General features: G+C 42.7%; 1 protein-coding gene across 10 annotated transcripts in view; it reads right to left on the bottom strand.

Annotated features, from left to right (window-relative positions):
* Nucleotides 1–4,094, bottom strand: part of SLC10A7 (solute carrier family 10 member 7) — a 130,174-nt gene extending 126,080 nt beyond the window's left edge. For 2 of the 10 annotated variants that reach the window (XM_081208450.1, XM_081208457.1), the window contains exon 1: nucleotides 3,379–4,073. In XM_081208450.1, the coding sequence (XP_081064576.1) occupies nucleotides 3,379–3,478 (100 nt within the window). In that variant the 5' untranslated portion in view covers nucleotides 3,479–4,073. Of the gene's footprint in view, nucleotides 1–3,378 lie in introns of all 10 variants that reach the window. The other 8 variants (XR_014011660.1, XM_081208454.1, XM_081208455.1 and 5 more) reach the window with 8 other exon arrangements.
* Nucleotides 4,095–13,593: the final 9,499 nt, after the last annotated feature.

Raw genomic sequence — 13,593 nt, 5'->3', positions numbered from 1 at the left:
TAGAGGCTGTTTATTTATGAAGTGGTATATAAATCTTGCTAAATGAAATAAATTTAAAAGTCCCAATTAATTGGCTAGCACTTTTTTAAAAAGCTTATCATTAATACAATTATACAAATTGTAGGTAGCAAACGCTATCTTAGAAGAGGCTTTCTTCTTTCTCAGATACATCACACATGCACATCAACTCGAGAAAAGAAATATGTGCCTTGGTTTATAACTACTGTTTTTATGTATATGTCAATTGTTTCACATTTAATCAAACAATCAACACAATCAATTTCTCTAGCTGGGCAACAGAATGAATCCTTAGTTGACACTATTTTTGTAGACTTTTTTAAAATGTAAAGTTTGTATTCTATGTTGAGATTCCTGCTTTGCAAGGGGCTGGGCTAGATAACCCTTGGGGGATCCCATCCAACTCTACAGTTCTGTGATTCTGTTATTTATCCTGAACACCAGGCAAAAGATTCTCACATTTCACTGAACTGACATACAGGCAAATGTGGAGGTATCAACACTTTATGTCTTCCATAAAATGCATCAGAACCTCCTGGGAACCAGTGTTTTCTCAATGGAGCAAAGCAATTCTTCATTACCAAAACAATGAAACACAACATGCTACCTACCACAGAACAGATTACTAGCCATTATTAAGTCAGATTTCTGACCCAGGGTTAATTACAACATTTCTAAATTCAGGAGCAAAATATATGAAGTCATGGAACTGAAGATTAAGAACCCAAGAACTTCATGTCCAGGTTCCAGCTTTCCACTGGGCAGTATAAGCCAACCTGGCAGAAAACTAGATTGGAAAGTGTGCTCTTAACCTGCAGTGATATACAGGGAAAGAAGTGGTCTCCTGGACATAAATGTTCCTTGATAAATGAAGAGTGATTAAATGCAATACTCAATACATTTGTAAACAATTGCTGGCCAAAAACCTTGAAAGAATAACTGCCTAAGACTAGTTAGGCCGGCTACTGAAAGGCTGTCAAGCTTACAGATGGCAGAAGACCAGTGATATATGACCGATGCAACTGCAGGAGCCAAGTCTGGATCACCACAGATAAAATAAAAAGTCACTGAACTGAGTGGGAATTACATCAGTAAATGTGCTCAGATGCACTGAAGAGGAAAAGGTATGTGACAAAATGCCCCACTGTCCAGTTTAAAATTACCACTTTAACAGATAATCCTCTTTAAACACTGGAGCACTCCCACAGCAAAATCTGCAGAATTAAACTCATAGCATTATTTAAAATATATTTTTGTTAAGCTCAACACAAAAGTTAGCAGCCCTTCCTACAAAGCCATGTGCTATGAGGCAATAAATATTTTCTGGGATATCTAAAAATTGGCCACAATTTTATTTTTATTTAGAAGATAATTAGAACAAAAAAAGCTAAAGTGGTTGAATCTGCAGGCCAAGCAAGTTATACATTTTATATAAGTTTAGCTAAAAGAGCCATTTGCCTTGCATCAATTTCAAAGGTTTTTTGTTTCCTGCCATTTTCAAAACATGACAGCAATGTCCTATGCATGCTTACCTGGAAGCAGGATAGGTGACCAGATGAAAAAGATAAAACAGGAATCCTACAATTTTAACAAAAATCTGTGAAGATATTTCAGCAAGTGCAGCTTTGTCAGAGCTCCATCCACTTCTTACATCTTGCCACTCCATTAGGGACAAAATGAGTAGGACTTACTTTCATATATACATGCATAAGATAATAGGGAGGGGGAATTCTATGGAAATTAAGCTAATGTGCATAAGAAAAATGTCAGTTTGCATCCCGAGGGAGTTGATCTAATTTAGCAAGTTTATTTTACTTGCATTTAGTAAAGAAAACTTTGAAACTGCCTAGTTTGCCTTAACTGTATTTGCAATTGGGCACCCCTTCATTTTTTCTAATGAACTCCTGAAACAGAACATTTTATGCTGATAAAAATTAAGCATTTGGAAATTTTCCATCCCACATCACTGGCACACACTAATTGAGAGGATATGGCATTAAGTACTCACCAATACATTTTAAAATAAAAAGGAAGATGTTCCTACTCATATTTTCGACTCAGTGCTCAATATTTCATTTTGACACTTGAACAAGAACAGCTTGTACATTTATGGTATGTCAAAGGCTATTTAGCAAATCCACAAACTGAGTCTTAATATTCAAGCTTCTTTCTTTGTGCAACAGACACAGACAGTATTACTGAGTCACAGGCAGTCTATGTGCTTTATTCACAACAGTTTTTGGTGGTGTGTGCAGGACTTATCTGCTTTTAAAAGGGCCCAATGGTAATGAAGTTTGCTCTTCCCCATAATTTGAAGAAAACAAAACTAACACAACTGCTTTATAAGCTCGTTCTTGCACTAGGGGAATGGCTATACATAATTCATGCATTCCAAGTAATTCTCTCCGGAAGAGGAGGAGTAATTATCCCAGATTCAACAGAAGTAATTTTCCCAGGTGAAATGGATATAGTACGTGGAAGTAAGGAAGATGCTCCCTGTTAACAAGTGTATTTGTTTAAGTTCATTGTTAACTCAGTCCTCACGGATGTGAAAAACTACCTCCTCTGGATTATGTTTTACCAACTATTACTGTGAAAATTATTGACGCACACACACATTTCTGAAGGTGGGAGCATACAAGGATTACATCAAACCCAATCATTTCCTAATCTGGGAATGACTTCCCCCTCTCCATGTTCATTTACATAGCCTAATAGCAGAACAAGAGTTTCCAGCTAGTCAATGTACTTTTAAGTTTCTACACTGGCTGGGAAACAATAAAGGCGATTTGGGGAGTGAGGGAGTTAAATATCTGTCCCTTTTTTTTGCAACTGCTTGGTGTTTGCAGGTATCAAAATTATTATTTTTTTAAAGGAGTCCACATATCTCCTTCAATGTTATCTTGTTGCTGGGACTTAAGTTTGCTCAACCCGCCCCAGAGCTCTGCCCCTCCTGCTTGCTGGGTGTCACCACGCGGAAGTTGGGTCGTCTCGCTCGCTCCGAGTGTGCAACGTGTCAACGCAGCTCCTTTGCCGAAGAGTTTTGGAGCGCTAGGGAAGCTATACTGAACCTCAGAATGGCTGCAGCGGCCAAAAGAAAGAAGGGATCGGATAGCAAACCCCAAGCAGCGTGCAGATATTCGGGCCGTGGGCTTCCTCCAGTTCTGCTACGGTGTGGAGAGCGCAACATTTTGCAATGGACTCCATATACCCACAACACCCGACTTTTTAATATATATTTAAAAATCCCAATTTCCTCTTTGTTTGCAAACAAGCGAGTTGGGCATGGAGGGGGGGCGGAATCCAGGCAGGGCTGACACGCATTTCATGAGGCAACGGTATGCCCACGGCCAGACTTACCCCCTTTCACCCCAAAGGCCGGCTCCAGCTTGGCCACCGTGATGACCAGGACTATTCCGAGAATGAACCAGTCTTTCCTCAGCCTGTCCAAAAAGCCCATGGTGGCGGCGGCGTGGCCGCGATACTCCCGCGGCTGCAGGCAGCTAGGAAAGGGAGGGGAGGAGGAAGGCGGGGAGTTGGTCAAGACTTCCCTTTGGCCCCTCCTGCAGAAGGGCTGTGCAGCGTGGAAGCAGCAGCAGCGGGGCTACTTAGAAGCTGCTCCCGCCGCCGCCGCCGGTAGTAGGAACAGTATCCAGTGACAGGAAAAGTCTCCCTGAAAGCCGCCATCACTACCACGCGCCTACTAATAGACTCGCACGCCATCTCTGGAAGCCGGCAAGCGACGAGGTGCGGCGGCGGCTGAGGCTGGACGAAGGCAGAGAGAGGCCGGCTCCCGAGAAACGCGAAGCTCTTCAGCAGTAGCAGCAGCCGCCGCCACCGCGTCGCCGGCATATTGCGCGAAAGAGCCCGTCAGTCACACGGGAGAAAAAGGCCCGCGTCCTCTTTCCCTCACAGCGGGGAAGGCGCGCGCGCGAGAAACTCCCGGCAGCCCCTTCGCCCGCCAGCGGCGCGCGGGACAGCGAGGCCCCGCGTCTGCTCGTGGGGGAGGGGGAAAGGCAACGGTAACCTCGCGAGCGGCGGTTGGTGCGGGGCTGCGCGCTTCTTCGAGACTTTACGCCCGTTCGCCGACGCGACGCGCTTGACGTGGGGAGGGCGGGGCGGAGCTTTCAGTTTCCTGGAGTGGGACGCGTTTCCCGGGAGTTGGGCTCGTGGCGAAGAGAGAGGCAGGATTGGCTGGCCGGGTTGTGCGGGGCGGGGCCTGCTTCTCGGGCACCTGAAGGTGCAAAACGCGCCGCTATTGAGGGTTTCCATATTTTAAAGCCAGGTGGCCGCCGCTTCGGCTATGAAAGTTCTAAGGACGTGGGGAAGTGTTGGCTGGACGGGCTGCTAGCATTGGTGCAAACGGAATCCCCAGTCTGGACCCCTTGCGGAGTAGAAGCGCGTCTGCTCCCCACCACAAGAATGCATTTGGAAGCTTTACAGAGGAACGGTCTTGAAATGGTTGCAGATAAACGTTGCAAAATAACACATTGCTGTTAAACAGCAAGCAATGCGGCCCCCTCAAATGGGGGTGCGGGACGTGTGTGTTGAGATTCCTGCACTGCAAGGGGTTGGACTAGGTGGACCCCTTCCGACTCAATGTGGATCCTGCCATCTGAGGCAGTCGCCTAACCTGCAGCCAACTGAGTGGGACTTCAGAATTAACAGTTTTAGGATTAATAGAGAAGGTGATCTACTGTAATGGGGAAACAGAAGTGTGACAAAGGAGCAGTGCTCAAATCTTAATCGTGGATGTAAGCATATATATAAAAAAGGAAGATACCTTTGTTTATAGAAGAGCACGTTTTCTACTGGTTGTGAATCCATCTCTTGTTGGAAAAAAGGATAATTTAGGTATTATAGGGCCAAAGCTGATGTGCTTTCAAGCGTATTTGCATTGAGAGAGAAAAGTACTTCTAGGGGACAATTCTAGATCCAGGTGATCTCAGTGGCTAGGAGTACATTTTATCAGGTACAGCTAGTAAGAGAGCTGAGGACATTCCTAAATTGAGATAGCTTGACCACAGTTGTCCATGCATTGATGACCTCACAACTGAATGGCCGTGATTCACTTGTCTGTGGAATTTGCACTGGCTGTCAATCTGCTACTGGGCTAAATTCAAGGTTTTGGTACTAATATATAAGGCCCAATGCAGCCCAGGTCCTATTTCCTTATGGGATTGCCTTTTCTCTTATATTCCCAGTAGATCAATGCCTTCTGCAAACAGTTTCTCCTTAAGAGTCCCCAAAGTATCAGAAACTCTCGCCATAACATAGAGTAAGACATTTAGTGTGGCTGCTTCTGTTTTGTGGAATAGCATCCCTGTTGAGATGCAATAGGTGCCCACTAACTTTCTGGAAACAAGTGAAGGCATTTTTGCTCCAACAGATTTTTCTAGCTGGATCAAAACACCACTTGCCTTAGGTTTAAAAACAATACAGAATGAATGTCTTTCTATAGTTTTGTTTTGCACTGTATTTAAAGCTGTTTATCGCTCTTTTTATAGTATGTTTGTAAATTGAAAAAAAGTGATTCATAAATTAAATGAACAAATAAGAATAATCTCTCTCTCTCTCTCTCTCTCTCTCTCTCTCTCTCTCTAGTGTTACCTAGCAGAATTTCTCTCTGTATCCTCTGTGCAGTTTTGTTTTGAAGTGTGTGTATATTCTGAGCCAGAGGCTGATTTGCAAAAGTTTTTCTGTATTTGCATTCAGACGGAGACGGGGGGACACAAAAGTTGCTAACATAGAGCAGCTGTTCTTTGGCATTTATGCTTTAGCATATGTATATATGTTGAAGGTGTGGCACAGCCTCTGTGTGATGGTTCACCTGTAACTATCACGGATGGGCCATGACTCAATGGTAAAGCATATGGCATTGCATGCAAAATGTCCTCGCTTCAATCCTCAGCATCTCCAGTATGGTCGAGAGAGACTTCCTGTCTGAAACCTTGAAGAGCTGCTTCCAGCCAATATAGACAGTACTGGCTATGTGGACAGTTGGTCTGACTCAGTATAAAGTAGCTTCCTACCTTGCTAATTCTTGCTGCTCCCATTGAGTGGAAAGCACCACCAGTTCTTAGAGCCTGTCCTTTCAGGAGCACACATAATGCATATACCAAGCAGTATACAGTGGTGCCCCGCAAGACGAATGCCTCGCAAGACGGAAAACTCGCTAGACGAAAGAGTTTTCCGTTTTGGAGGTGCTTCGCAAAACGAATTTCCTATGGGCTTGCTTCGCAAGACAACAATGTATTGCGAGTTCCTGCTGGTTTTTTCCCCTCCCCCCCCTTTTTCCAAGCAGCTAAGCCACTTATCAGCTGATCCGATCAGCAGATAAGCCGCTAAAAGCCGCTAATAGCGCTAATCCGCTAATCCGTCAATGGGCTTGCTTCGCAAGATGAAAAAACCGCTAGACGAAGAGAATCACAGAACGGATTCTTTTCGTCTTGCGAGGCACCACTGTATAAGCAACAAGGAGCCATTCATTAAGAAGGAAAACATTAGCAATTATACTGGAGCATAGGAGCCAGCTCCTAGGGGCAGAGGTCCCTTCAGCTACCACAATAAAATATTTGAGGGGGCTGGACCCCCCAAAAGTTGATGGGCACTGCCATTCAGTTGCTGTGTGCGCGCCACGTCATGGGATCAATTGTGTGGGGTGTGGCTTACCTAACCTCCTACCCAATATTTTGTTCAGGTTGGCACCCCTGTATTGGAGAGTGAGAGACAGAAAATATAGTGGTACTTCCGGTTACATATGCTTCAGGTTACATACGCTTCAGGTTACACACTCCGCTAACCCAGAAATAGTGCTTCAGGTTACGAACTTTGCTTCAGGATAAGAACAGAATTCGGGCTCTGGCGGCGTGGCAGCAGCAGGAGGCCCCATTAGCTAAAGTGGTGCTTCAGGTTAAGAACAGTTTCAGCTTAAGTACGGACCTCCGGAACGAATTAAGTACTTAACCCGAGGTACCACTGTAAAGGTGTAGACAGCAGTGCAAGCCTATGCATGTCTACTCAGTGAGGCTTACATGCAAGTGGCTGGGTAATAGAGTGGCAGCTTAAAGGCAGCAACCATCAAAACTTAAAACAGCTTAACTGCCTGAACAAACAGTAGAAGCAAAGGATTCTGATTGCTTGCCTCAGGGAAGATATCCATTTCTTACCATTTTTGGTCCTCCAAATTATGTTATCTGCGTTTTATACAGTCCTATATTTTGTCATTCACCTGCTTCAGATAAGTAGCAAGTGTTTGTTGGGTGAGCATCCACTAACTGCTCCTGTCCATGCATGGCTTGGGGGCACTCATTCAATTTATCTCCTAGTCTTAGAGTTTGCCAGCCTTTTATGGCTAGAAGAGAATGCTGTGCTCTTTGAACTGGTAACTTGAGTTCTCAGTTGCTCTTTCCTCCTCACAGATCAGCACTTCTCTGAGACTAGAAAAGGAAGAGACAGGTCTGCTCTGCTAAGTCATCACAGTTGCAGGAGAGGGGGAAAACAGGCAGTCTATACAAGTCTCTTAAAAAAGACTGCTTTTCACATAGCTATTTTTCAATCAATCAAAAGTGGTATACAGCCAGAATCAGAAAAGAATGAGCTTTAGGGTAATGACTAATTTAATAATTCTATAAAACCATTAGTGGCAAATACAACGCTCTGCTACTGAAAGCCTTGACCTGACTGGATTCTGAAACATCTGCCATTCCTTGGGGAAAGGGCACACCTATTATAAACTAAAGACAACTTAATCTCTTGTGATTTATTCTGTTTCATTATGTATGAGTTCCTGCTGAATAAGATTGCTCCCAGACTTAGGAAAATATATATGATCCTCTTCTGTACTTTACCTGAAAGTCAGTGGGCTTATTTCAATGTTAAATAAATCTCTGCTAATAAAGCATATCATAAAATACTCTCTTAGAACATGTATGTGTTGCCATTTCTTCATTGTCCTTCAGATCCTCCCTCAATATCCATTTCTGTAAAGCCTCTGGCTTAATTTCTTAATCTCCATTTTCAAACATCATCAAAATTTAGGTAGTGCATTTTCTCACATTCATCCCTGGTCCTTTGTGTCTCTTGCCTAAGCTCCCCAACTCCTTTTGTTTCCCACATTGTCTTTTTTTACATTGTAAGCCCCCCTGGGGGAAAAGACCTTTCCATTTTTGCCAATGAAACTCTGTAAGGCTCCATAGATACTGATAGCACAGTATAAACTGATCCTCCAAGCCCCAATACTGTACTTCATTATTATTTTTATTTGTTTGTTTTCCCTTCAGTCTTTTTCCTTTATCAAAAGATGTGATAAACCATGATGGTATCTGTGCCACATTCACTGTATTGCACAAGTTGCACTTGTTCAAAGCTGTTTTAACCCCCCCCTCTCTCTCTCTCTGTGTGTGTGTGTGTGTGTGTGTGTGTGTCTTTCTATATACTGTATAACAAAAATGCAAGGCGGTCACCACACAGCCCCTGTTGCATGATACAGTATGTAGCGCCACACTGTAATCCTGGATTTGCATGAAATCAGAGTGCAGCCCCCATTGGAGAATTTATAGTGCCTCATCACAGTCCTGATTTGCATGGTCAAGGAGGGGCAGGGGAGCAAAAGAGAAGGCAGGAATAGAGAAAAACAAAGGGGGGGGGGGAATGCCGGTTTTGAACAATAGCAGAGGTTTGAGAAGTGTGATGGAAGGGTGACACTAGGATGGAGAAGTGGCCATATAAACAAGGTTTGAGTACAACAACAAGGGAGTTGGGAAAGGCTGTGTTAGCGTTGTAGTGTTAACTTCTGTGTTGTAATGATCTCTGCTACTTTTCCTTGATAAAACTGGTGTGTTTGTTTTTTAAAATGGCCCCTCAGTGTTGCTCCATCCTTGATTTTCTCAAACTTCTGCTGTTGTTTGAGTACAGTGAGAAGGAAGGAACAGTGAAAGAAAACATTTGACTCTTTTAAACTTCTCCATTCCACAGCTTCCTCATGTGTGAAAGAGAAAAAATTCAGAGGCCTCAAATATCATATTATCATCCTGTAATGATATCACTCCAGGGCTGCAAAAAAAGGAGAAATTGTCAACTAACTGGCAAAGCACTTTACGTAGCTGTAGAGCTGTGTTCGGTTTGGTCAAGCTATGGAAGGATGTTGTTTTAAATATCTTCAAGCAGATGGTACAAACAAAATTTATTGAATATTATTAAAAATCCTTGTTTCATTAGCTAATTGGTTTAAACTGTTATTCTGCTAAAATATATCTGTTGATAGGCCTAATGAAAGTCCACTGTGGCTGGCAGGAGTGATGTGTAAAGGTTTCCTTCAGTGGTGATCTGAAGTCCTTGACCTTTTAATTCACATCTCTCTGAAGTATGCTGGCTCCTTATCCACATGACCTACCTTACGATCAAATAAGTACACAGTTAAATGATTTTCACGAACCCACCAAGGTTTTAAAGCCATACGGCAGTGGATGTCAACTGATTATGCGTTTAGACAGCAGAGATTTCAGAATAAAGGAAAGCAGCTCACAAGATAAAGAGAGCTTAAATGAAAAGAAGAGGTGGTGGTAAATAATTTAACTTGGAAAGAACAAAGATAGTCAAAAGGAACAAGATAAAGAGAGATATTAATTATGAATAGAGAAGTTGAGGAAGAAATCTAGAAATGTATGGGAGACAGGTTACAACCCATTTTTATTTCTCACAAGCACTTAATGGCATAAGTTCAGCCCCCCCCCCCCAGCCACTGAAAGGAATTGCTATTGTATTCACACTTGCCTAAAGTAAAAATCTATGCTATATTAGGGAAATGTAACGGCAGGAATGTGGGCATACTTGAAGGTCTGCCTCTATATGTATCTACCAATGCATTAAGATCTTCAGTGAACTCCTATGGGTGTCTCACCATTTGAAGAGGTGTACGTAGATACCGGGACATCTCAGGGGTGGTACCACAGCTGTGGAACGCTCTCTGACATCTCTGTTGTTGACATTTTGATGCCCATCACAAACCCTTTTAAAACAAATCCTGAACTTTTAAAATACTTTAATCCTGCTGGCTCTTTTTATATCACTTTTATGACTTAGTGACTTTTTGTCTTCCATTTGTTTTATATTTGCTTTTGGAAGAAGTCCCATGGTGTTCAATGGGGATTATTCCCTAGTAAGTGTATTTAGGATTACAGCCTCAGTCACCCTGCAGTTAGTTCACAGATGTTGGTCTGAAATAGAGTTCCTCATCTACCGCTTGAGTAGCCTGGAGGTATACAGCGAAGAGAAGCAACCTTCTTTTTCAACTATTTCCAGATCTTAATCTTTTGCAACAAAAAAACAGCAAATAGCCTTGTGGCACCTGAAAATCTAACAGATTGATTATGTTGAAACTTTCCTGGAGGAGAGTTCACTTCATCTGCCACACCCTTCTTTTGTTACCATGAGTAGAATGGGGGGGGTGATCCTCAGAATTGAGTAAGCCCCACTGAATTCCCAGATAAGTGTGTATTTAGGTGTGTCAGAAGAGCTAGTGGAAAAATTATTAACAGTGGAGGTGGGTGGGATGGTTCTGACTGCTGGAGTTGGGGGAGTGTTGGTTGTGAAAGTCAGAGACTGATGGACAGTGCAAAAAGAGAATTTAAACATATATATATATTTAGTAGTATTTATATGCTGCTTAATCACCAAAAACACAAACGATTTGCATGTCATGAAAGCCTTTGACTGGGCTTAACTGTCCAGGGTGTCATTTACCTACTAATTTTACCTATATGTATAAAGAATTCGAATGGCTGCTATGAATTTAGTATAGTTACGTTAGCTCAGAAATCTAGATCCCTTACTTCTTACAATGCTCCCACCACCACATGTAGATATAACTCTGAAAACGCTCAGTGTATCAGATTAAGTGGATGAAGTAGTCCATAGAATCATAGAATCACTGAACTGTAGAGTTGGAAGGGACTCCGAGGGTCATCTAGTCCAACTCCCTAAAATGCAGAAATATAATCTTTAAGGCACCACAGAACTCTCTGTGGTGATTACCTTTATTGTAAATGTGTGCATCCTTTCACCTGTCCAATGTGTCAGTTTGTGGTGTTAGTGCCACATACACGCCACCTGAAGCACTTAAAAAATGGCACAGCAGGAGGTTGTTGTCAGAATGGGAACTATCCTGTTTTTCTTGTTATTCCTACATACAGATAGTGGTATATAATTGAGCTTTGAAGGCATCTCCTCTCTGGGAGTGTTTGTGAGCTTTCCTCCTAGGAACGATGAAGAATTTTTCTTCAGAACAGATCAGATGTAAAAGCAAATCCCAACTGAGCGACATTTCTCACATTAAATTTCAACGAATGACATATGCACACCCTTGGGAGTCACTCCCATGTTTGAGACTTACATGCAAATATAACATGAGAATTAAAATATCCTTCCCCAAATGAGAGAGAAGATTCTAGAATGCAAAGTCTTATGGAAATGCTTTTGTTACTTTAAGCGGCCCCTCCAGACTGGTGTTTTATTGTGGAAATGGTATATAAATTTATAAAGCTGGGCCAAATATTCGTGTTCATTTTTGCAGTGGTATTCTTTTGACGACAAATTTGGAAAAATCCGGCGATTTGGGGACAAGGCTTACAATTTTCAGGGAAAGGGGTTTTCTATTCCAAACAATGGGTACTGAGGGTTTTTTCCTGTACTCCCCCCCCACAAGGTGGATCTTCCTGAGCAGCTGTCTTCTGTCAGGCAGGGAATGTACAGAGTGAGGACTTAACTCTTTATTGCCTAAAGTACACTCACAAGTTAGGAAAAGGCATGTCCATCAGTCCTCCATCTCTCAGCTACTCCTAGGTATGCACCTGATGAGGCAGTAGCTACCACAACAGAGAGACCCAGCCCCTGCCCCGACCTCACCTTATGTATCTCCCCTATCTGAGCTGCATGCAAGCAGGCACAGACCCTGCCTGCATGTAACCTGCTTCTGCTCCTCTCTCTTCAATGTTCTCCTCCTGCACCTGTTCATCCCTCTCCAGTCCTGCAGCTTCTCCTGCCTCTGTCTCTTGCCTCCGGGCCACTACAGGTTCTCCCAGTTCACTGATCCCTTCTTCTTCCCAGTCAGTCCCAACCCCTCTTCTCCCTGTGCCCAGTTACCAGGCTCCAGCCACCACTCCTCAATGTGCAGCCAGTCCCAGTGCAGCAGTGTTCCTTTACTTTCAAAAGGCCCCCATGAGAACAATGCTAGGTTGTGATCTAGCATCATTCCTAGAGGCAGACTCCTAATTGGTCCTCCACAGTTTTGTCCTTTACAGATGTGAAAGAAACACAGTACTTCTTGTGGTGCTTTGTAGAGATGCAGTCCTACCAAAATTGCCCAAGTGGCCATTGCAGAAGGGGCATCCAAGCTATTTACATCATGTAGGAGTTTAGCTAAATGACACAGCAATAGAACAAACCATATTTCGGTTAAAACCAGTGCCTCAAATTACAAGAAACAGAAACAAATAATTTAATTGAGGGATGCAACCATCAGTTTGAACTCAGTTCTGTTAGAACATTGTGGCCTTCCTCTCCTCACATCATACTGCTGCTAAGATGATAAAAAACGCTTCCAGGTATTATAATCCAAGTCATCAGGAAGGCTTCCTTATCCAATGCAGAGTACACAACCATCTTTTGTTTATTTAGAAAGATTCGTGGGCCACTGAAGCTTAAAACTCTCCAATACAATTATAGTTGAAAAAAGCTAAAATCCGCAAAACTGTTTGAAAGATCAATATAACTTTCAAAAATAAATATTTTTACTTCAAATGGCTTGCCACAATCTCCGATCGAGTTTCAAACAGGATCAATCACAAGCAGGGTAGAGCAAAGGGACTATTTGGCCTGGGACCTCAACCACAAACCGGGCCCCAAATTTAGACACTTGGTTAATTTTTTGGCATTTGATACTTACCTGGCAGGGGAGACACCTTGATCATGAAGGAGGTATTCCCAGGGTGAGGCTCATCCATTGCACTGCGGGTGTGCTGACCCCTGCGATTAAAAAAATAATAAAAATTTTGGCATTTGATAAGTTTCGCCGCTTGCTAATCGGACCAAAATGAGACACACATTCTTGCCTCAGAGCTACAAGTTTGAACAAATCAAATAAATGATTGGGTAAAATTATTTTGTTGTTATTAATTGATGTAGATTTTGTCATATTAAAGAGTTAAATGTTTTTCATAAATACAGTCATACCTCTTGTTGTGTTTGCTTCATGTTGTGGCTTTTCAGGTTGCGAATGTGGCAAACCCAGAAGTGTATACTCCATGCTTCGCACATGCGCAGAAGTGCTCTATCACGCTCCGCGCTTGTGCAGAAGTGCCGTTCTAGTTGTGGACTTTTCAGGGTGTGAATGGCACCCCGGAATGGATCGTGTCTGCAAGTAGATGTACCACTATATTACTAAAAATGCAAAGGTTCTGAATGTACAATATCAGATGAACCATGATGGATGTACCCTATCAGATCAGCTGATTATATAAACAAACTACTAGTATTTAATTTTTTATGATGTTGTCATTTTAAAAATTATTACTATAG

The sequence above is a fragment of the Podarcis bocagei genome, assembly GCF_964188305.1.
Source record: "Podarcis bocagei genome assembly, chromosome: 9".
NCBI lineage: Eukaryota > Metazoa > Chordata > Lepidosauria > Squamata > Lacertidae > Podarcis > Podarcis bocagei.
Note: the sequence above shows the minus strand (reverse complement) of the source record. Positions and strands in the feature narration are given on the sequence as shown.